At 40.5% G+C, this 21,660-nt stretch overlaps 2 protein-coding genes across 4 annotated transcripts in view; one reads left to right on the top strand and one right to left on the bottom strand.

Moving 5' to 3' along the window:
• LOC137278474 (AP-3 complex subunit beta-2-like) overlaps nt 1–10,466 on the top strand; it is a 29,798-nt gene extending 19,332 nt beyond the window's left edge. For all 3 annotated transcript variants that reach the window (XM_067810821.1, XM_067810822.1, XM_067810823.1), the window contains 9 exons: nt 27–279; nt 729–944; nt 1,138–1,367; nt 1,959–2,043; nt 2,415–2,536; nt 3,782–3,967; nt 4,577–4,619; nt 6,435–6,617; nt 7,011–10,466. In XM_067810821.1, the coding sequence (XP_067666922.1) occupies nt 27–279; nt 729–944; nt 1,138–1,367; nt 1,959–2,043; nt 2,415–2,536; nt 3,782–3,967; nt 4,577–4,619; nt 6,435–6,617; nt 7,011–7,300 (1,608 nt within the window). In that variant the 3' untranslated portion in view covers nt 7,301–10,466. The remainder of the gene's footprint in view (nt 1–26; nt 280–728; nt 945–1,137; nt 1,368–1,958; nt 2,044–2,414; nt 2,537–3,781; nt 3,968–4,576; nt 4,620–6,434; nt 6,618–7,010) is intronic.
• Nucleotides 10,467–11,596: 1,130 nt separating this feature from the next.
• LOC137278473 (beta-2 adrenergic receptor-like) lies at nt 11,597–20,062 on the bottom strand. The gene is made up of 2 exons (XM_067810820.1): nt 19,937–20,062; nt 11,597–16,265 (listed from the first exon to the last, which is right to left on the bottom strand). The coding sequence occupies exon 2, from the start codon at nt 16,263–16,265 to the stop codon at nt 15,366–15,368; it is 900 nt and encodes a 299-aa protein (XP_067666921.1). The 5' UTR covers nt 19,937–20,062; the 3' UTR covers nt 11,597–15,365.
• Nucleotides 20,063–21,660: the final 1,598 nt, after the last annotated feature.

Below are 21,660 nucleotides of genomic sequence, written 5' to 3'. Positions count from 1 at the left end.
TAGTGTGGTATGTCATTACTTTACAGGAGGATATTGTGAAGCTACAGATCCTGAACCTCGCAGCCAAGCTGTGCATCACTAACCAGAAGCAGACCAAGCTCCTGTGTCAGTATGTGCTCAATCTGGCCAAGTATGATCAGAACTATGACATCCGGGACCGATCTCGCTTCCTGCGACAACTTGTGCTCCCAGGAGAGAAATCAAGTGCACTAGCCAAATATGCCAAAAAGATATTTCTTGCTACTAAACCAGCCCCAGTTCTGGCTTCCAAATTTCAAGGTGAGTCTCACTTTGTCTGATCATGTTGTGTTGCAGGAAATTCAGCTTATATGTTTAGTTTCTGTCATTAAGGTGCCAGCACTTACAAGTCCCAGTGAAATCTCAGTCAGTCTTCAAAATCTGTCACTCCTAAATAACTATACAGAGTCTCATCTTTGTGTCTTTTAATATGCTATATTAACATGAGCTCGTCATTCTTCTGATTTTTTCAGTTTATGAACAATAATGACCAGTGTCTTAAGTGTAAAACCTACAGCTAAGGAGCTTCTGTGACAGAGAGATTAGTGTAGTGATAATCATGGTAATTCATTTCTTTGCAGCAATATCTTATAGGATACCTGTATCGGTGAATTTCCTGGATTTGATTTGATTTCCTTCCTTCTGTACTAATATGTTACAGTGGACTCACTCACTCACTCACTCACTCACTCACTGTTATTGTTCTCCAGATCGCGACCAATACCAGCTGGGTACACTGTCTCACCTGCTGAACACCCGTGCCCATGGCTACCAGGAGCTGCCAGAGTGGCCAGAGGAGGCTCCTGAGCCGTCGGTTCGCAATGTGGAGATGCCCATATGGACAGAGAAGAAAATATCCACCAAGAAGAAGAAGAATACAGCAGACCTCAAGTCATTCTACTCAGAAACAGAATCTAGTGATGAAGGTATTGAGCTATATTGGATGTGATCAATTGTCAGGGATTTTCCTTGAATTCTAAACCAAGTGCCCTTTGCAGGCAAACTAGAAATAAATCATTATACTTTTATGATCGTGATATCTGCTATTTATCACCAGTGTAATGAATGGTTCCTTTAACATGCATACAGGATTGTTTGATAAATGTGGTCTTTGTTCAGATGACTCTGATGGAGAATCGCAGTCAGATGAAAGTGAGGAAGAGGACTCAGAGGAGGAATCAGGAGAGGAGTCAGAAGAGGAAGAGGACAGTGAGAATGATGAGAATGAGGAGGAAGAAGAGAGTGAGGAGGAAGTCTCCAGCAAAGAAGAGGACTCCTCTGAGGAAGATAGTGAGGAAGAGGAATCATCTTCAGAGGAAGAGGTTGTCCAGAAAAAGCCAGTAAAGAAGGTAGGTTACATGAGTTGGGTGAAGAGTCAGTGCATATACAGTTGCACGTAGCAATAAACCAGCTATATAGCAACAGTCTGTAAGTAATCAAGTCTGGACCAGACAATGCAGTGATCAACAGAATGAGTATCCCTGAAGTCCCTTTATGGCAAGCATGGGTTATTTAAAGACCATTTCTAACCCAGATCTTCACTTGTCAGTTAGTAAACGTATCAGATTCTGTATTGCATGAGTATTAGTTTTGTAGCTGCTTGCACATGTCATCAATACATTATTATGAGTTTTGTATTCACCCACATCATACTTCTTACAAGAGTGACCCGTGAAGGTCAGGGGTAGAATACCGGTAGGCCTTCAGCAACCTATGCTTGCCATGAAAGGTGACTATGCTTGTCGTAAGAGGTGACCAACAGGATTGGGTGGTCAGGCTCGCTGACTTGTTTGACACGTCATCAGTTCCCAATCGTGCAGATCGATGCTCATGCTGTTGATCACCGGATTGTCTGGTACAGCCAATATTGCTGAGTGTGATGTAAAACTCAAACTCACTCACTCTTACAAAAGTAATCTCTTCATGATGATTTTCTTCAGGAAATAAAGCCAGAGAAATCAAAGTTGAAAGAAGAAAAATCTTCAACAAAGAATCAATCTGATCTACTTCTGGACCTGGATGATTGTACGTACACTACTGATGAGATTGGTCACCTCACAGTAACACAGTTTTACATGGATCACAGTGTTGAGTGTTTAACTCTTGTTACCTGCAAATTGAAAAGTGTGATGTTACCGGATGTCTTTATGCTCATAGGAGAAGTCCATTTAGGCATTCCAGGGCTGAACATGGGCCTACATAATACACTAGTGTATATTAAGAGGATTCTAGGTGATGGTCCCTCTATTATTTGTGTCTCAGTTGTACCTTTGTATATAGACATGAGGACAATGACAAGGACCTCTTGACTTTCAAGCATAATTTCAAACACAGGTACCCCACAGGTACAGCGTCCTCTACTTGGATGTGTATTAACAGTGACTTCTTATTTCCAGTGGGATCTCTGGGCACAGGCAGTACTCCAGTCACCCCTGGTGATATGCTGACCCCCACCATGGCATCCAGCATGAGTAATCTATCCATCAGTGACAGAGCGTCACCTACTAATGTCGCTATGGTAAGAATCAGGAGATAAACTACCATACTACATTACCAGCCGCCTCGTCCACAACCACCACACCAACCATACAAACGCCGACTTTGATCAAATCACTGTTCCTCAGCAAGATCACTTCTAAATTAAATTTAGTTTCATTGGTCAGCTTTGATATAATCCATGCCGAAATGTTATTTAACTTTATCCACAGGCAAACCGTAGTGCAAATGGGGTTGCACAGGATAGAGAATATGACAAGTCGTCATGTATGTGTGCGAAGCTAGCAAAGGTTGGCAATGTGCTTTCCTCGCTTCAGATCGAAAAATAAAATTCATCTCAAAATAAAACATCGCCACCATCAAATGTACACTCCCATTTACTCACTTGGTTGTTCCTACCCCATGTTTGATAATTACTCACATGAAATGTGTTTTATTCAAGCAGGGGAGGTAACTGTAAGTATTCCATATGGAATAATACCCTCCTTTTCCTTCACTCCGTTGTACCTGAAGCTCGAAGGGGGAATGGAGGTGAAGAATGGTCTGATCTGCCACCAGTTGCTCTTAAAATGTTGAATATGAAACGTTTCAAGTGAGTAATTGTTCAACATGGAATTGGAAATGTGAGAGCACTACCAAGTGAAGAAATAGGTGTATAATTTTGATGGTGGTGATATTTTATTTGGACATGAAAAATATTTTTCGAACTGATGCAAGGAAAGTACATTGCCAACCTTTGCTCGCTTCGCTCGCATGTAAGAAACTGGTCTTTTCTCTATGCTGCACATCCCATTTGCTTTGCGCTACAGTTTGCCTGTGCCTTATCTAAGTGTGTTAATAAACAAAATGAGTGTACGTAAACAAAATGTAACATCTTTATTCAACTATTAATATGCTTAGTTTATTGAAATATGTATGTTTCATGGCAGTAAACAATATTGTGAAGCCACCAACCTCCCACAACTGTGAATTGTAATATCATACTTTGTTTGGTTTGGCCTTGGGCCAAGCAGTAAAGAACTTAAGAGCTATAAGTGAACAATTGACAGAGGTGAAAATAGTTTTGTAACCATGCTCACTGCCACAGTACCTTTTCTGTCATCTGGTGTAAAGGAATGTAACTGCATGATGATAACTCCATATGACCTCACTACCATGGAGATTGAACCAGTCTACATCCTGGCTGATGTCTGATGTTTGTACAGCCCCAGCCTGTCATAGTCCCTTACAAGTCTTACCTCATGTCTCACACTTGATGTTTGTACAGCCCCAGCCAGTCATAGTCCCCTCCAAGTCCTACGAGCTCCTCAACAGAATCAAAGGCAATGGCCTCAGTGTTGAGTACAAGTACACAAGGTCCATATCAATCTTCTCACCAAAGATGGTGTCCATTGAGCTGACTCTCACCAACAGTGGTGACACGCCTATCACAAACATCAGTATGGGAGATAAGGTAAGAACACATTGTCTTGTTGTCTGCTTCGTTGTGACAAGTGAAGGGGTAAGTGTCGACCAATGAGAGGGCTTGCTTTGAATACGACCTCTTCATGCAGTCTTATCACCCATGCTATCGTCTGCCATTTGTGTCAAGATCGTTTATTTGAGGGTCAAAATCAACTTTTAATCAACTTGTTGAATTAACAACAAAGGACTGGTAGGTGTCATGAGTGGTGACCAGGCCAGTCGCCCATGATTATGTTTAGATGAAGTTTTAATCGATTACTTGCAATGGTAGCGTAGCGATCGGCAAAGCAGGCGGATGGGGTACACTGAAGTGTCCAGCCTTGTCTAGATATATTGTCCTGTGAAACGTCAGGGGTCAGCTGAAAAATTGTATATGTTTTTAAAAAATCTTTAATCCTCGCAGTGATACAAGTTCCTGTGGCCTACATCACACTCTTCATTTCCATTATGGAAGATTCTGCTGCGATGGCGATAAATCTTTACTGAAATTAAACATATCTGGTACTCTACATCACATTCTTCTTTTCCATTTTGGAAAATTCTGCTGCGATGGCTCATACTTGTAAATCTTTGTTGAAATTAAACATCTTGTTTCCAGAAATTACAACCAGGAATGGAAGTTCAGGAATTCCCAGAAATAGGTAAGCTGCCTCTTGGCATTAATGAAAATGTTGCTGGAAGCCAATAGGGTACAGGTACAGGGTATGTTGTATTCAGTGTCTAACCATATCAGTAAAAAAAGATACAAAGCAACGATACCAGACTGGTGGTATGTTGAGCCACAAGACTAAAATATACTACCCATGAAAGAGTTTAGACTAACTAGTGTAAATGTGGCCACTTACTTCAGTCAACTGTTCTGAACTAGATTTTGCAGAATTTTCCATTCTATATTAAGGTACTGCTTACACATAGACTGATGTACTGTAAAACAAATTCACAATGTGGAAAAGATTGTTGTCATGAGTTGAGTAAATCAGTGAAAATTGCCGCATTCTTAACAAAACCTTGCTCCAAAACACAGTTTGGGACTTTCATTTTTTAAGTAACCATATATATATATACAGTATGGTTCAAAATTATTGAGAATAGCTAAAGCATTTCATATCATTAAACGAGAACAAATCAGATAAAATTGAATGTATTGTGAAAGTGAACTGACCTTTTCATGTTGTGTAGGTAACAATTTAATATTTTATCAAGTCTCCTTGAGCTTCACGGCACAGTCTAAGACGGGTAGGCTTACTTCTTATCAGAGAGGTTAGTGTCTCGTGAGTTATGCTGTCCCAGTATCGGACCACTTCTCTCTTCATGTCTTCAATTTTTGTCAACCCCTTTTGATTCACACATTCCTTCATCATCCCCCAAATGTTCTCAAAGGGATTTAAGTCAGGACTATATGCAGGAAATGGTAATGCAATCACATTTGTCTCCTGAAACCACTGCTTGGCATGTTTTGCGGTGTATTTAGGATCATTATCTTGCTGCAAAATCCAGTCATTTCCATAAAACACATGTGCACTTGGAAGGAGAAAATTATCTAATATGTTAGTGTAGCGTTGACTTGTCAGATTTCCCTCAAACACACACAGCGGGGTCGTTTCTAATAAGGATATCCCTCCCCATACATGAAACTTTGGGCTGTATTTAGGTCGTCGATACAACGGTGCTGACGCAGACTTTGTCCATATTTCCACATTATTGGGATATACCCATATTGAGCTTTCATCAGTAAAAATCACATTTTCCCAGTCAAAGTTTTCATGTGCCAAACACCACTCAACACGCCTGTCTTTATGTTCTTGTTTCATGAGAGGAGAAGGAATTCCAGTCTTTTTCTCCCATCCAAGATCAATCAAATTTCTTCTAACTGTAGATTTTGATACAACTGTTGATCCCCTTTCTATCATTTCATACCTGATGTTGGAGATGCTTGCCCTTTGCTTTTTAGACGCTAAAAGTCCCAGCCGGACGCGATCTGAGAAGTCCAATTTTCTGGGTCTGCCTGCTCCTTTCTGGTGCCCAAAATCCTTTCCCTCTTTAAAATTCTTCCTAATCCTATACACAGTAGAAAGAGGAGTTCCTGTTCTCTCTGCCACAGTGTATTTACATCATCAATTCCTTGATTACACAACTCAAAAATCAACCTTCTTTTATCTTCAGCAGACATTGTTGACAGTGCTGAGGAAAATGACGTCTGCTACAAATTCAGGGGAGGTAACTCTAATTGTAATATACTCAGTAGGCCAAGATGAGTTACCTCCCTTATACCATTACTTAGTTTTAAGTATCAGTGAATCAGTTGAGGTGTTAGGATAGCTCAAAGTAAGAAGAAAAATTCTCAATAATTATGAACCAGACTATATATACATAACACACACTGAGTGTCGAACTAAACTCACTCACTCACTCACTCATTCAAGCTCTACATTAGCAACAACTTCTGTTTGTTACAGCTACACTTGGAGCAGGTTCCTCTACATCTGTTCTGTTCGGCATCAACTACAATGACACAACGCAGCCTGCAATGTTCGATCTTTGTACCCAAGATCAGAAATACAGCGTGAATATCTCCGCACCTGTTGGAGAGTTGGTACAGCCATACACAATGAATGAAAGTGACTTCAGAACGCAGCAAGGTAACGTTTCACGGAAATCTCGCTGCTTCTTTGTTCCATTGGTTTCCTAAGTGGGCAGTTTTGAATGATGAATGTAAGATTAAAATTCTGTATGGGTGGAGACATGTCAGTCAATTCAATCTATTGCGAAAATGTTGACGATTGTTTGACAAGTAACTTGATGCAATAATTTTATGATTTCTTTTGGAATATGTGTTGTACGAAACCAGTCCAACTGATACTCAATCTGCATGCCAAATGTTACCAAAAGTGTCGTAAAACTAAAACCTCGCTCATTCACGTAAAGAAACACAAAATCTCACTCAGTGACATCCACAACATTCGGAGTTTCATCCATTGTATCTGTGAACCCTGGTAATAATGCATGATATACAACCATCTTGTGTCTTGCAGGTAAACTTGGAGGAATGAATGAAAACAGTGGAAGTACAGACCTACCTGAGAAGAACCAATCACCAAAGGCCATCTGTTCCTGTGTTCACACAGCTGCCAATGTGCTACAAGTACCGTCGTCAGAGGAAAACATCTACAGATTTTCAGCCAAAACATTAGGTGATGGCACGCTTGTGTTGGTGTCAGTGAAAGTTAAAGAATCCAAGGCTACAGTGACTGTCAATTGTGAGAAAATGGTGATTGGGACAATGCTGCTCAAAGATATTAAGAGCACTCTTGGCAAAAAGTAATCAATGATGGATTAGAACAAAATTATTTATTTCAGTTTGATTTTAAAGTAATTTAGTCTGTAATATGAAAGTCTGGTTCATTATTTTTATTTATATTACCCATACTTTGTTTCTGATGTTGCTGCCTTGATGACAGTGAACATTCATTTGTCAAATGTTTACTTTCTGTAGATACATGGTGGCCTTGTGTTATGTTTACTTGTCATGCCAAAGGCCTGGGTTTGATTCCCCTCATGGATACATTTGTGAAGCCCATATGTGGAGTCCCAGCTGTTATATATCTGAAATTTTGTGGGTAGAGAGCAGCATAACATCCAATTCCCTTGCTTACTTCCTGACCAGTAAGATACAGGAAGTGTCATACCACATGTGGTATGAGAAAGACTCATCCTTCAGTGTATGTAGTGGGCACAGGGTTTGGCAAAAGTCAAAACATTCTGGGTGGCTTTGAAGTAACACTTCAGTTCTTGTTATTTTAAGTAGATGTGTTGCATATTAGAATATATATAAATTTTGAAATTATGAATAATGATCTATCTACTCATTGACACACTGATAAAATAGCAGTCATAAAATTACCAAACTCCCTGACTTCTTTTGACCAGTATATATGACATATCAACCAAGTAATATAGGAATATTGCTGAAAGAGACATAAAACTCACTACAGTCCGTTCTGGTTGACACTGTGATAAAATTCAGCTCTTGTTATGTTATGTAGAATATCCTGACCATGAATACAAGAATATTGCTAAGAGAGACATAAGACCTTACTGAACACAGTCCACTGTATCTTGTGTCATAGAATTATAGGGTGTGCTGATTTGAAAATTGATTTTAAGGAAATTGTTTCACTGCATATGGTTTTCCAACATCGACATCCCAGCACTTATGGGAGTTAGCTGGGTAGTTAAAGCTTTCATTTGTCACATCAGTGGTCTGGGTTTGAATCCTACATGGGTGCAATTTGTAAATTTGTGTTGCCCCTGTTTAGATATTGCTGGAATGTATGATTGAAGTGATATTGTGTAATTACTAGATGTATCAAATCAAAATGTCTATAAAGTAACAATGCAATGTTCTCCTTAGTTTACTGAGGAAGGGATTCAGGTGTGTTGGCAAAGCTGCAGTATGGAGCACAACAGAGACAGTTGTACTTGAGTTGACCGATCCAGGAGAGACAAGTAGACACAAGTTCTGGATTACAACTTCTTATATGCCTTTATGGTGTACTGAAATGTTGATATGATAGTATGATGTAGGTTATTTTCCCTAAAGGGCGATGGGGTGGCCTAGTGGTCAGTGTGCTTGCTCATTGTGCCAAAGATCCAGGTTCATTTCCCCACATGGGTACAATGTGTGTCCCCTCCCACGATATTGCTGGAATATTGCTAAAATTAGTGTCAAACATACTTACTGTTACCCATGAATTGTGTCTAAATTGCCATTTCTCAGTGTCTTAGAAAGTCTCATGAAAAGATGTGTTTGCAGGAGTTTTTCTCTTCTTTTCTACCTTTGGTACGCAATTGTTTATTGGTTTACTTTACATCAAACATGTTTCTTCATGAAGAAAACCATTCATATATCCCTTCATGTGTGTAATGGTGTCTTGTCTCTGCAACATTCCTCCAGGAACACACTGTATGTACGTGACTGTCTCTTGTACACTGCCATCATAATTATTCAGTATGTATTGATTAGATATATTTTCTTATCATAGTTTCACATTACATCTTAAGGAACAATATCATTGGTGTTATAAAGATAGTGGGGCATTAATCATTGGATACAGAAGTGATAAATTAGGATGTACACACACATCCTTCTCATGGTCTAAATCTTGAGGGGTATACGTGTGTGATACACCTTTGCTTTCTGTGAAATGGAATTTGTTTGGAGAAAAGGTAGAGGAGTGTCTTTTTGTGACAAAACATTCCAGTTAAGAAGTTGTAATGGCATGTAAGAATGGGTAAAAGATGGGCAATTGTGTTAGGTGGAAGCATGTCCTGACTCAAACAACTCTCGCCTGTTTTTGTTCCTTTAAACAAATACTGCATCATACTATAAATGAAGCATTATGTGGGATCATGTTATTTGTTTATTAATCATGATAGTTACTGTTACACAATGCCATTTAGAAAGTGGTCAAATGTAACATGTCATATTTGGGATCACACTTCCTTAGTTTTGTGTGCTGGCGATTAGATGCCGGACTCTGAGGGTGCGGGTTTGAATCACGGATGGGACTCGACCAAAAAAGTACTAGAATTTGTACTTTACTAAGAAAGTGTCATCCCAAATAGGACATGTTACATTATAGCTATTGTATCCTCATCGATAAAACAACACAGTTGTTGAATCTGCTCAATACAGGAAGAGTGCAACACTGCAGGGGTTGTAATATTTCATTGTTTCAGGACAACCCATGCTCAAAGCTTGTTTGTGTGGGTCAGTGCCCATGCAGTTGATCACTAGATTGTCTGGTCCAGTCTCGATTGTTTACAGACCCTGCTATATAGCTGGAATCTTGCTGAGTGCTGCATAAAACTAAACTCCCTCTCTCACTCCCAAAGCTTGTTTATTGCACATCCTGGCACACCACTAAAACATTGATACAGGCCCATGGTGCAATGCTTGCACCACGCTTGACAAAACAAGTCAAACTTTTCTCAGAAAAAATCTTCAGGCACATATGACCAAACTAATTTAGGTTTTGTTGTGTTCTGAATATTCAGGATAAAACTTATTAGTTTCAGTGTATCAGTTCAGAAGCCTAACATCTGCAAGATAACAGACAGTTATATAGGGAACTTCATATAAAGATACACACAGGTCTGATTTTGATGGATTTACTTACTGATGGATTTTCAACTTACAATCTATGATGTATCATGTATCATTACATGACTGTTGCAAGACAGCTTGGTGCTTCTAAGATTTTACCCCAAAGCATTTTGTCTCAAGATTAAATAAAATTGTACATGTATATGTATAGGATTATTAGATAAATTAGATAAATATCATTTTAAAAAAATTATCAAATGATTTATTTGGTTGCTCAGCAGCACCAGTATGTGTCAAGAATGTTTCATTCATGTGATTTACCCCTATGAATGTTTCTGAATGTACTGGGGTATGTGCAAAAATAAACAATGCAAATATTCTATTTCATGTGTTTGGTTTTTGTTTAAGAAATATATATCAGTGTAGGCATAATGTGTTGTTTTTAAGATGATGGTTGGCTACAGTATTGTTCTAGTTGTGAGAAGGACATTTCAGATACTGCAGCAACAGATGGCTGTTACTTAGTAGTGTCTGTGTTGAAGGAATAAGGGTCCATGTTATTGCCGATAGAGTAATATGACTGTTTGATAATGCCGAGAGCAGAGCACTGGAATAACAATGACGACAATACTGAATTTGTTGTAATAAGGATCAGGTATCTTGACCATAATGGTGTGATAAGGCCTTATTGATTGATAAAGCTGAATTTGCCGTAATAAGGATATTAATAGTGCCTATAGTGCTGTGATATGGTTCACAAATATTGCCAATATTACTGTGAAAAGGCTCATTAATAATGTTGAAGGTGCTGTGATAAGGCTATCAGATATTGTCTTAAAGAGGACAGCTGATCCTGTCGGTTTTCTAACAGGACTTATTGTGGATGTCTATACCGATGCAAGGATCATAACTGATTGAGCGAATAGTGCTGTATTACGCCTGTCAACTGTGAAAAGCTGTGGTTTCAGAGCTACCCCAGACAACAGTCGGACTCCGAACAAGACAAGCAGTAGAGGTACTACAGACCTATATACAGAGCTTTCCAGTCCCACATGGGAACAGTGTGTGAAGTCAATTTCTGCTGTCCCCCCGACGTGATATTGCTGGAATATTTCTAAAAAATAAATGCAGCTGTCAGTCCAGTCTTGAGAGCTTGTGATGCCGGTTTCCTTGGGCCGAAGTCCCCGGCCAGGTCCAGGGTAGAGGAGGGGGAGAAGCCAACGTATACTTCAACATCCTCTTCTCAAACAGCACGCTGAACACAGTGTATTCCGACCTGTTTGTGTGATTTTAAGGATCAGGTCAGGATTGGAGAGGCGGATTTTTAATATCTGTAATTTATACGAACCCGGTTTAGCGTGAGGAGTCTCAAGCCACATGTAGAACACGTGACTGGGATGAGACGCCATTGCAGATGGGTCCGTCCCGTTCCATTCACACAATGTCCAACCAGGGATAACTCTACAACCTCTGTGTAGGCTCCCTGGTCCAACTTACAAAATTACAACGAAAGAGGAATACGTGGTTTTATTAATTACAAAAAGTAGTACAAAAATTACAAACAAATATACAGTGGATATCTACAGTATAAGTATATTACATGAGTATTATGTCTACATATATATAATTATTTAAGTAAGTTACAATAACATATAGGCTTGGGTGTATTATGAGAATAATGCTGCGTCAAGCATCATGCTATATCTCCTGTGTCCATGGTTTGGTCTTGCGTAATGTCGGATAAACGTGGTATAAATACAGTGTTACATGTTTTGTTTCCCAGATGCTAAGTTGTAACAGTGTTCTACAGCTTCGATGGTAAAAGTTCGGTACTCACGAAGTACTTGTAGCTCGATGTATTATGGGTAGACCCAGTTCTTGTAAATGTTAGAGCAAAATAATCAAGCGAGCTGCGGCGTAAATCGAAATCCTTGAGCTAAACACATCTCTTAGATGATGTGACTATATGGCCCCGTGGAATAGTAATGTCTCGACTCAATGTTGAATGAACTAAAGTAGGTGTAACGATATAGCTGGATACGTGTCCCGTGCTCCCGATGGCTTGGCGTTACGATAAAAGACGTTACACACATTATAAAGAGTCCTTAGTGTTTCAGAGATGTATTAATGCATTTTCATTTTATGGAGTTTTCATGATATTTCAATTAAATGGCATGACCAGAATGCACGTTCTCAAGACTAATAGTAAACACCAGATCTGTGTAACCAAAATGTCGGCACTACCAAAGGTTTGCCGAAAACCAGAATACTGTTTTAGAAAGCCGTGTTTTCAACAAATGCATGACTAAACAAACTTTGAGCACATGTTGTGACCTTTGTTTCTAACTGTGATGATATAGGGCAGTTGCAACGTCGACAAATTTAACCCTCGTCAAATGATAAATATTTTCCCAAAAATCCCCCAAGCAAATTCGAGTGTTCCTTGAAATGAAAAGGTCAAATCCAATTATCAAAGTTTCATACGGAATTTGCACTTTCCTTTCGTTTTTAACGCGGGTCGTTATATCACATGTAGAAGCATGGGATGAGATGTAGACAGAAAGTCTAACATGAAAGGCTTGGCACCAACATCAAATAGTTCTCATTCCAAGTATGGGGAGTTGCGGGGTAAAAACTAATTCAAGATGTGAAAACACAAAGATTGTACGCTTATTCTGTAATGAGAAAAACACATAGGAAGATTATACGCAAAAGCGGTATATATTTGATCTATAGACAGAACATCACTTTCAGTAAGAATCGTCATGCTAACTTGAAACATGCTTCAGTGGACAGTTACCAAGAAGTCTTCATGAAGCTGATGACGCCCGCTAAAGCGTTTGATAATTTCACTTCTCACTGAAACACGTGTCTTAAGTAAAGAGTGTTTGCTGTGTAGTTTATGCATTTCATTGTTCATCTTCATAATTGTTACGGGATGGTGGGGTAGCCTAGTTGTTAAAGCGTTCGCTCGTCACGACGAGATGCCCCTCATGGGTGCGATGTGTGAAGCCCATTTCTCGTGTCCCCCGCCGTGATATTGCTGGAATATTTTTAAAAGAGGTGGAAAACTAAATTCATTCACTCACTCACTCACTTTATGATTGTTACATATACTAGTAAGTTAGCTATGGTTATTGTTACTATAGATACATGGCGGCATTCCTGACATATACACTGTCAATACTTACGCCCTGCTAAAACTATTTTATCACACCAGTCAGGCAACACTCAGACGGAGAGGGCTAAACACCATGTTCATTTCACACTTAGGGTGTGACAGGTTGACGTTTCAACCAGGAAGTGACTCGCGCTAGGGTCGATTCCACCAAGGACTGATTCTGTGCTTCCTCCGCACAGTCTTGAACATACCTGAACATAGGTGGCAGCAAAGTCCACTTGGCAGTCACAGTGGAACAATCGCAACCTCACCGTTTATCCCCCAGATTCTTTTATTACGTACATACGTCAGGTAGATCAACATCATCACACCTCTCAGTCTCTCTATCACCAGTTACACTATCTACACTCTGACAATTCTGTAGTGCCCTTGAAAACAATTTCACCTTTTTCATTCCACCGTGTATGACATAACCTTCTCGGAGTTTCGCCAAAGTATGAAAAGCTCAGTGTCCCTATCAAAGGTTGTGTAGTATACTGCGAACACCAGTACTGACCTTCAGATTCACAGACTTTCAACGCCATCATTCGTTATGGCTAAATCCAGCGCAAAACGTACGTGGTAGTCTGTGACTACACGGCGATCTGTTTAGGCCAATGTGTCATTTGCGTTTTTAAAAATAAATATGTAAAACAAATGAACATATAACCCAAAGGTGGTAGATTTGAAAAGGGAGGTAACCCTTGAACTACTCAGATCCCAATTTCTCTGATTTCATTTCCGCATGTGCATTTTGGTTCATTAAAAATTTCAGTTTTTAGGCCATACTTTTTTTCATCCAGCTACTTTGTCTATGAGTAATATTACAGTTAGATGCGCATACGAAGTGAATTATAACTTCACACCCAGCCAGCGGTTTTCTGTGGAAGTACCATTAATTTAAGTCTGTGTTTTCAAAGTCTATATCATAAGCAAGTATATTCCACGACGGAATGGTCAGTTTCACTGTACAACTAGTCGGATACACAAACTGTGAACCATAAGATGTGTGAATGAATGGTATCACGTGTGTACACTCTCCTCAGATGAACGTTCTCATCCTGTCTCGTTCCACTTACATAACCCCAATCAATCAGCCTGAAATAACAGTGCAGACATGGGGAGTACACCGTGTGTCACATGTGCCCCGTCTCCTACCATCCAACGTCAAACAGCTGGCGTCAGACGGGTGACTGCCGTCGTCGGTCATTACATAAAAGCACTGTTGTCCCATCACGTTCCATAAGTAGTATATCGCTTAGGTCTACCTGGGCTCCGACCCACAAAGCGTTCCTAGCGCTAAGACATTCATAAGCCTATTGTGAAATTCAGAGTTACGACATGTCGTAACTTTAGGAATGCTTTGGGGATAGGGGCTCAGGTTTCTCATGCTTTGTTTGAAATAGCTCAGTCTGCATGGCACAAAATATGTTCCACATAACACTATAAATACGTGCTCAGGCTTCACAAAAACTAAATGATGTACATGTATGTTGGTCACTGAACTCAACGTCAGATGCTAAGACGCGATACACGCTGTCGCAGTTGCGCATATTGCATTTCGTCCAATATAACACACACAGCAACGGAAATCACAAGGCACATACTCACAACACAAACATCTTGCATAAAGGAAGCAGACGTTGCATACAATGATTACTTCCTTTCCGCGTCAAATAAAACGAACAAGGCATGGTTAGGCTGCGTTGTCACTATGCCTAATTTTAGTTTGTGTAAACATCCTCAAGATCCAGCATATCTTCCTATCCCCAAGAAACGGCTAGCTGTACAGTTATTGCATCCTGCTGACAGTGTCAGGTGCGTGTTACTGTTTCTTACACTTCACATGCTGACATCGGCTACTTGTGTTCACTAAGTTCATAAACAGCAGATCCTGCTGTAATACGTTTATCAAACTGGCAACGTTCGTCGAATTCCAGTTAAACAAAGTAGCCCCCGAACACCAATAGTGTCAGCAGATGACAGAACACTGACCAAAACTGTTAAGCCACAACATCGCTTTAGTTTCTCGTGGTATCAACGTCAAGTGATAGTACCGTTCCGCCTGAAAGGAACAGCTACAGTCCCCGTTGAAGCTGTCAGTCGACAAAAGTGAGGTCATTAGCAGCAACACCAACAACAAATATTCCTGAACGCGGTCCTAAAGTCTCTAGAACAGAACCAACACAATGGCACGACAAATGATTTGATGACAAATAACCAGCTGGCTATGATGCCAATGGTATGAAGGACATCACACTCTGAGGACGAGCTGCAGCTTATTCTGTTGACGGGAACAGCCAGACAGAAGTAAGGAGTATAGAACAGGATGGTGATAAAACTGACCAAACTGATATCCACTGGAGAGTGTATTCTCTCGCCAAACATGTCCAGCCCCGTGGAGCGTCGTTTGATGAGGTATCCAATGACAGCAGCAATTCCAGTCACCATTATGATAAAACTCTGGGGAAAGAACGAGAACGCTATAAGTAGCAGCGCCGTGACGTCTTCCTTGTACCTTCTGACGCAGGGAAGGACGTCATAGGGACGTCCCGGCTCTGTTGCAATGAAGTATAGAGGTACTAGAAGCGCCCCTGATATCACCCAGGGCAACAGACCCATTGAACCAGACATCACGTACTTGGTCTTACCGTTTGTGTAGAAATAGCACCCCATCCCGAACACATAGTCCATGTTGATGACAAACACACATAACGTGGTTACAGAAGGAAGTATGTTCATCTGAAGCACAGTCAAAGCATTCCTCAGGCTACACGGGAACTGCCACTCTCCCTTCACTCCATAGTGTGCATACAGAGGTATCACTATGGCTCCTATTAGAAGGTCCGCAAAGGCCAGATTGACAACCAGCATGTGCTTGGTGGAGTTCCTCAGTCTCTCCGACATGAAGATAAGCGCGATGACCATGAGGTTGAGGAAGATGATGAGGACGTCACATAACAGGAGGATGCCAAGGTTGTGCCTCAGCGTCACCTGGATACTCCCCAGCAACAGCTCCATCTGGGGGTAGAAACTCGTTATCAGTTAAGCTGTCATATAAAGTGTCATGCCATTATCGTCACAATTATGGTGATTCAAATGAAATTTGTTTCATTCCACTGTTCCGCGACCACCTTTTGGCGCTCACAATTTGTTGTGGAGTCTACTACATATCAACGTTTATATGAATCAGACGCGTTATATTTCGCTAGTCGTAGATGATACGTCACAGTTACTTTATTGCTATTTGGCTCTTGAGGAATATTATTACCTCGTTCCCGGTGAATGGCGGAGAGGTCAAATGTGAAGGGAATTCCCTGCGTAGACGTACCTCCCACTAACATAACAGACACCTATGACCGTAAGTTCGAATCCCAAAATGATAGCAAATTAATGGTGCAATGATTCTGCTCTTGGCTTTGTACAAAGTTGTAAAGTCTATGACAATTCCGGGTTTCCCGACTCTGTGGTAAGACTGAAACACTCTGTGAAATAACTGAAATACTGCTCAAAATGGCGTTACACCAAAAAATCTCATTCACTCCACAGTGAGTGAGCGTGTCATTACTGTTGTACGCAGCTGTTAGCTATATCAGGGCGAGGAACACCAGAAGAGGACTACACACCTTGAACCTAAGTTGGAAATCGAACCAGGACCTTTGGTTATCCCACTATCGCTATTCACTTCATTTGGCGATTTCAGCACTAATATGATCACACATAGTAACATCGACTCTCACAGTAACTCTACAAACAGAAACCTAGAACCAAGAACACTTTACGTTGTTGTAACGAGGTCCAGGAGAGCACGTTTGGAAGAATATATCACTTGATTTCTAAGTAATTTCTAATGAGGTCGCTCTTAACCTTGTCGTTAATAGAAAACCAATAAAGAGCAAAGTCCTGAATAACATGACAGAGGAAAATGTAGTTTGTAGGATATACTTTGCCTTGGTGTCCATCTGCGTGACTACTTGCCCGAACGGAAACCATTGCAAAAATACATCTGGAAAATGCATCACTCCTTCCGTAATACCATACATCCAGATCTTCTACAAACGGTCTGGAAACATTATATTTGATATTAATCTTTGACCGATATCTGAGGAAAAGGTTGTACATGTACCTGATTTCTTTAAAACAATTTGGAAACATTGCAATCGACATTAATCTCTGAAAGGTATCTATGGAAAAAGTGGTACCTGGACACTGTAAACAGTTTTGAAACATTACAATGGACATTGATTTCCGACCGATATCAGAAGAAAAAGTGGTACCTGGACACTGTAAACAGTTTTGAAACATTACAATGGAAGATTAATTTCTGACCGATATCAGAAGAAAAAGTGGTACCTGGACACTGTAAACAGTTTTGAAACATCACAATGGACATTAATTTCTGACCGATATCAGAGGAAAAAGTGGTACCTGGACACTGTAAACAGTTTTGAAACATCACAATGGAAGATTAATTTCTGACCGATATCAGAGGAAAAAGGGTATCTGGACACTGTAAACAGTTTTGAAACATCACAATGGACATTAATTTCTGACCGATATCAGAGGAAAAAGTGGTACCTGGACACTGTAAACAGTTTTGAAACATTACAATGGAAGATTAATTTCTGACCGCTATCAGAAGAAAAAGTGGTACCTGGACACTGTAAACAGTTTTGAAACATCACAATGGACATTAATTTCTGACCGATATCAGAGGAAAAAGTGGTACCTGGACACTGTAAACAGTTTTGAAACATCACAATGGAAGATTAATTTCTGACCGATATCAGAGGAAAAAGTGGTACCTGGACACTGTAAACAGTTTTGAAACATCACAATGGACATTAATTTCTGACCGATATCAGAGGAAAAAGTGGTACCTGGACACTGTAAACAGTTTTGAAACATCACAATGGAAGATTAATTTCTGACCGATATCAGAGGAAAAAGTGGTACCTGGACACTGTAAACAGTTTTGAAACATCACAATGGAAGATTAATTTCTGACCGATATCAGAGGAAAAAGTGGTACCTGGACACTACCTTTTTCCTAGATGTACACATGTATCTGTTCACGTCACGATATAGAGAAGACGAGGAAGCATTTGAAACGATACTCAACTAAAGTAAATTTATTTACTACCATTGAAATGTTTCAAAATGCAATCTTTTTTCCCCTACAACGCAATATGAGTATACAACATTACAATACATGCATGAAAATGATTCTCCTAAGAATCAAACAGTTTACAGTATTTTACCTGGAAAATATATTATAAGCTGTGCTCAACATTTCACAGGTGTATGGTATATATACGTTAGTAGATACGGTTGAACTTGACTTACTCACCGTCAACGCTCGCTCAGTGTCAGATTGAAGACTGAAGTTGTATTTAACTTCACGTAATTCTCCCTAACACGTGTTATTTCAGTCCTTGCATCTGAACCAAGTATTTTCCAACTGCCGAGTTCTCTAGGGGAAAAACAGCAAACAAACCCCGTAACAGGGTCAATCTCCTCGTCTCAAAACCAAGTATGTATTTTATACAAGCAAAACCAAATGTGCAAGTGATCGGACATCACCTTACGATAAACATAACATTCCTAAATCCAGATGTGGTGTCACGTGACCGATGCAGGTGCGCGGTCACGTGACAGATTCTACGTCACTTTGCGCTGACAAATGTGTCCGAGAGGAGTTTGCTATCGGTACGTGTCTAAAAATATCTGGCATCGGTAAGGTATCGTCTCTCACAGACGGGAAGATTCCCCTACAAAAGCTTGCCGTTATCATATGGCGTTGAGTGATAGCACTAGACTGCTCCAAGACTAAGCGGAACCATTTTTACCGCATGACTAAACCATTTCATGAAGCATCTGCACTCACGGTTCACGTCAAATGTTCTTTGGAAAGGTACAAAATATCCGCTTAGAAATGCATTGCAACAGTTGCTCCTGTCAAATCATTTCTTAAGAAGACATATTTGTTTGAAGGCACGGAAACCGCGCCTTACCTGCATCTGGGCCAGTCGGGGCCAAGACTCGTGGGTTAGTTTACATTGCCATGCGATATATGTTATAGAGGTAAACATTTCGGGTATAGGTTAAAGAGATACATAAACGTTCTCGGCACCCTGTCGTGTGATAGAAAGCGATATATGACGTCTGTCGTCGTCAAATATTCAAAACAAATTAAAGATTCCATTCACCTGTAATTAGATCTTAGGTATGAACTGACGCGATAGGTTCCATCCAGGCGTTGGTTCCGTGGAAGAACTAGTTTATCGAGACTAGTGGCTTTAAATAAGGTGACTCCGTGTTACGATAAACTGACATTTCATATAAATCTGGAAACGCTTTAAATCTATTTACAACATTAGCTCCTGGTGCTGTAACCAATTCAACTACATGATCAGATGTCGATCAACACGTCCTTACTTGAATGTAATTACATTGGCGATGTTATATTTCAACAATACATGAAACATTAATATAGTATTACACTTTAGTGGCCTAGCAATTCAGCTGCATAACAACGACAAGAGCACACATAATGTCGTTTTCATACGTTAACTGCAAAATATGACAAAATTTAACATCCCGTCAATGACGCAAGGCCCCACGAGAGTGTGATAGGGCTTAATATAGCACGCACTGTCAGTCCACAGCGTTTGCATAAACTGAATACTTACACCGCGTGGAATTCCTGCGTCAGATTGATGTCCGGTGCATACTGACCATGCTAGCGAAGCGAGTGGACATAGGATAGGATTGCCCGCTCATAGCGACCACTGGCAGCAAGAGCTCGGATTCATATCGGAAACGAACGGCTTGTTCGTTTCTGAGCAGCCTGAAAATCACCAGGTTTCTTGCAAGGCAGACTGGGGAAGCGTTATCAGCTAAACCCACAACATCGTGTCTGTAGCCTTGAATTTCGAATCGTGCTTATGTCAGCCTCTTTAAGACTGTAATTCCGTAAAATAAGGTCGTGATTCATGCGGAAGACATTTGGTCGGGTGAAGTGTTTGTTAGTTGAAGGGGGTTGTGTGAAGGACGTTGCATTGGGCTGGGCTAATATTGCACTTAGCTCATTAAAACAGAGGAAGTAGTTTTGGAAAATAGAACATTTGCATTTTTAGAAAATTGTCGACAGGACATAAGACATCAACAGAGAGGATACACAAATGTGCTAAACCTGCCGAGATTAAATGGTGCAGTTTGCAAGCCGTGGATGCAATACATGATATGCAAATGTCATATACTAGATGTGTGTGCACCTAAACTGCCGTCGTTACTGTGACGTTACGGAAATGTTTTCATTACCGGCTCACTCACTCGGCAATTCAGTGTTTGTTGTTTGACGCCGCACTATCCAGCTATATGGAGGCGTTACATACAATGCAACATAACCAAGGCTGGACTAGACAATCCAGTCTTCAGAAGCATGAGCATGACGATTCGAATTACCCATGATCCCACTTACACTACAGTGTTACCAAGGAAATGGTAACTGAAGTCAGGTAAATGCAGTGAGTGAGTTTAGTTTGGCCTCGCTTTCAGCAATATTCCTGCAATATCACGTCAGGGGACACCAGAAATGGGTTTCACACATTTTACCCATGTGGGAAATCAGACCCCGGTCCTCGTCGTGACGAGCAACCGTTTTTACCAGTAGGCTACCTAACCATCCCCTTCATTTAGGGCTTTAGCGTTCCAGACATGGAAAACAATACGCTCCAGGAGACATGAGACAGACACTCAGAGAGGGATTTTCTATATACACTGACGAACAAAAGAAATTACACAGGTGTATTTGTTGCTACAGTCCCAAATTTGCGTTCTAACTAGTAAAACTTTTGCAGAACACTGATTGCATAGAACGCAACCATCATGTTCTATTTGCCAAAAAGCAAACCAAATGTAGTTGTACGTGTTTTGGACGAATTTCGCAAAATTGCTTGAGCAACATTCGTACAGAGAGTATAAAATATGTTTGTCGTGAAGACTGAACAATCACTTGACAAAAAGCTCACGAGAAAATTCCAAGACTGAAATCGGCGAAACGAGAATACCACAGGAATATCACAAGTGGGTGCTTCAGCAGCCATATTGGAAGGACATTGGGTCGCACAAAACAAGCCGTAATTCGGCTCTTTAACCGTTTCAGTATGGCAGGCCAGGCATTTGATCGACTGAGAAGTGGACGACCTGCGGGTTATTCACCTACGCTACCGGATGTTGACGGTGACGCAATCAGAAGCCACCTCGTTGGGTCATCGCTTGAGCCGATTCCCAGTGACAAGACGACTTCGTGTTTCTAGTATACGGGCCTACAGGCCTTGAATGACCTTGACCTTTCAGCATAGTAGGAACCGTCTGCAGTGGTCACTACTTCGCTGTTTATTGTTGCAATGCT

The sequence above is a fragment of the Haliotis asinina genome, chromosome 3 (assembly GCF_037392515.1).
Source record: "Haliotis asinina isolate JCU_RB_2024 chromosome 3, JCU_Hal_asi_v2, whole genome shotgun sequence".
Lineage (NCBI taxonomy): Eukaryota > Metazoa > Mollusca > Gastropoda > Lepetellida > Haliotidae > Haliotis > Haliotis asinina.
This window is presented reverse-complemented; position numbering and strand designations above follow the sequence as displayed.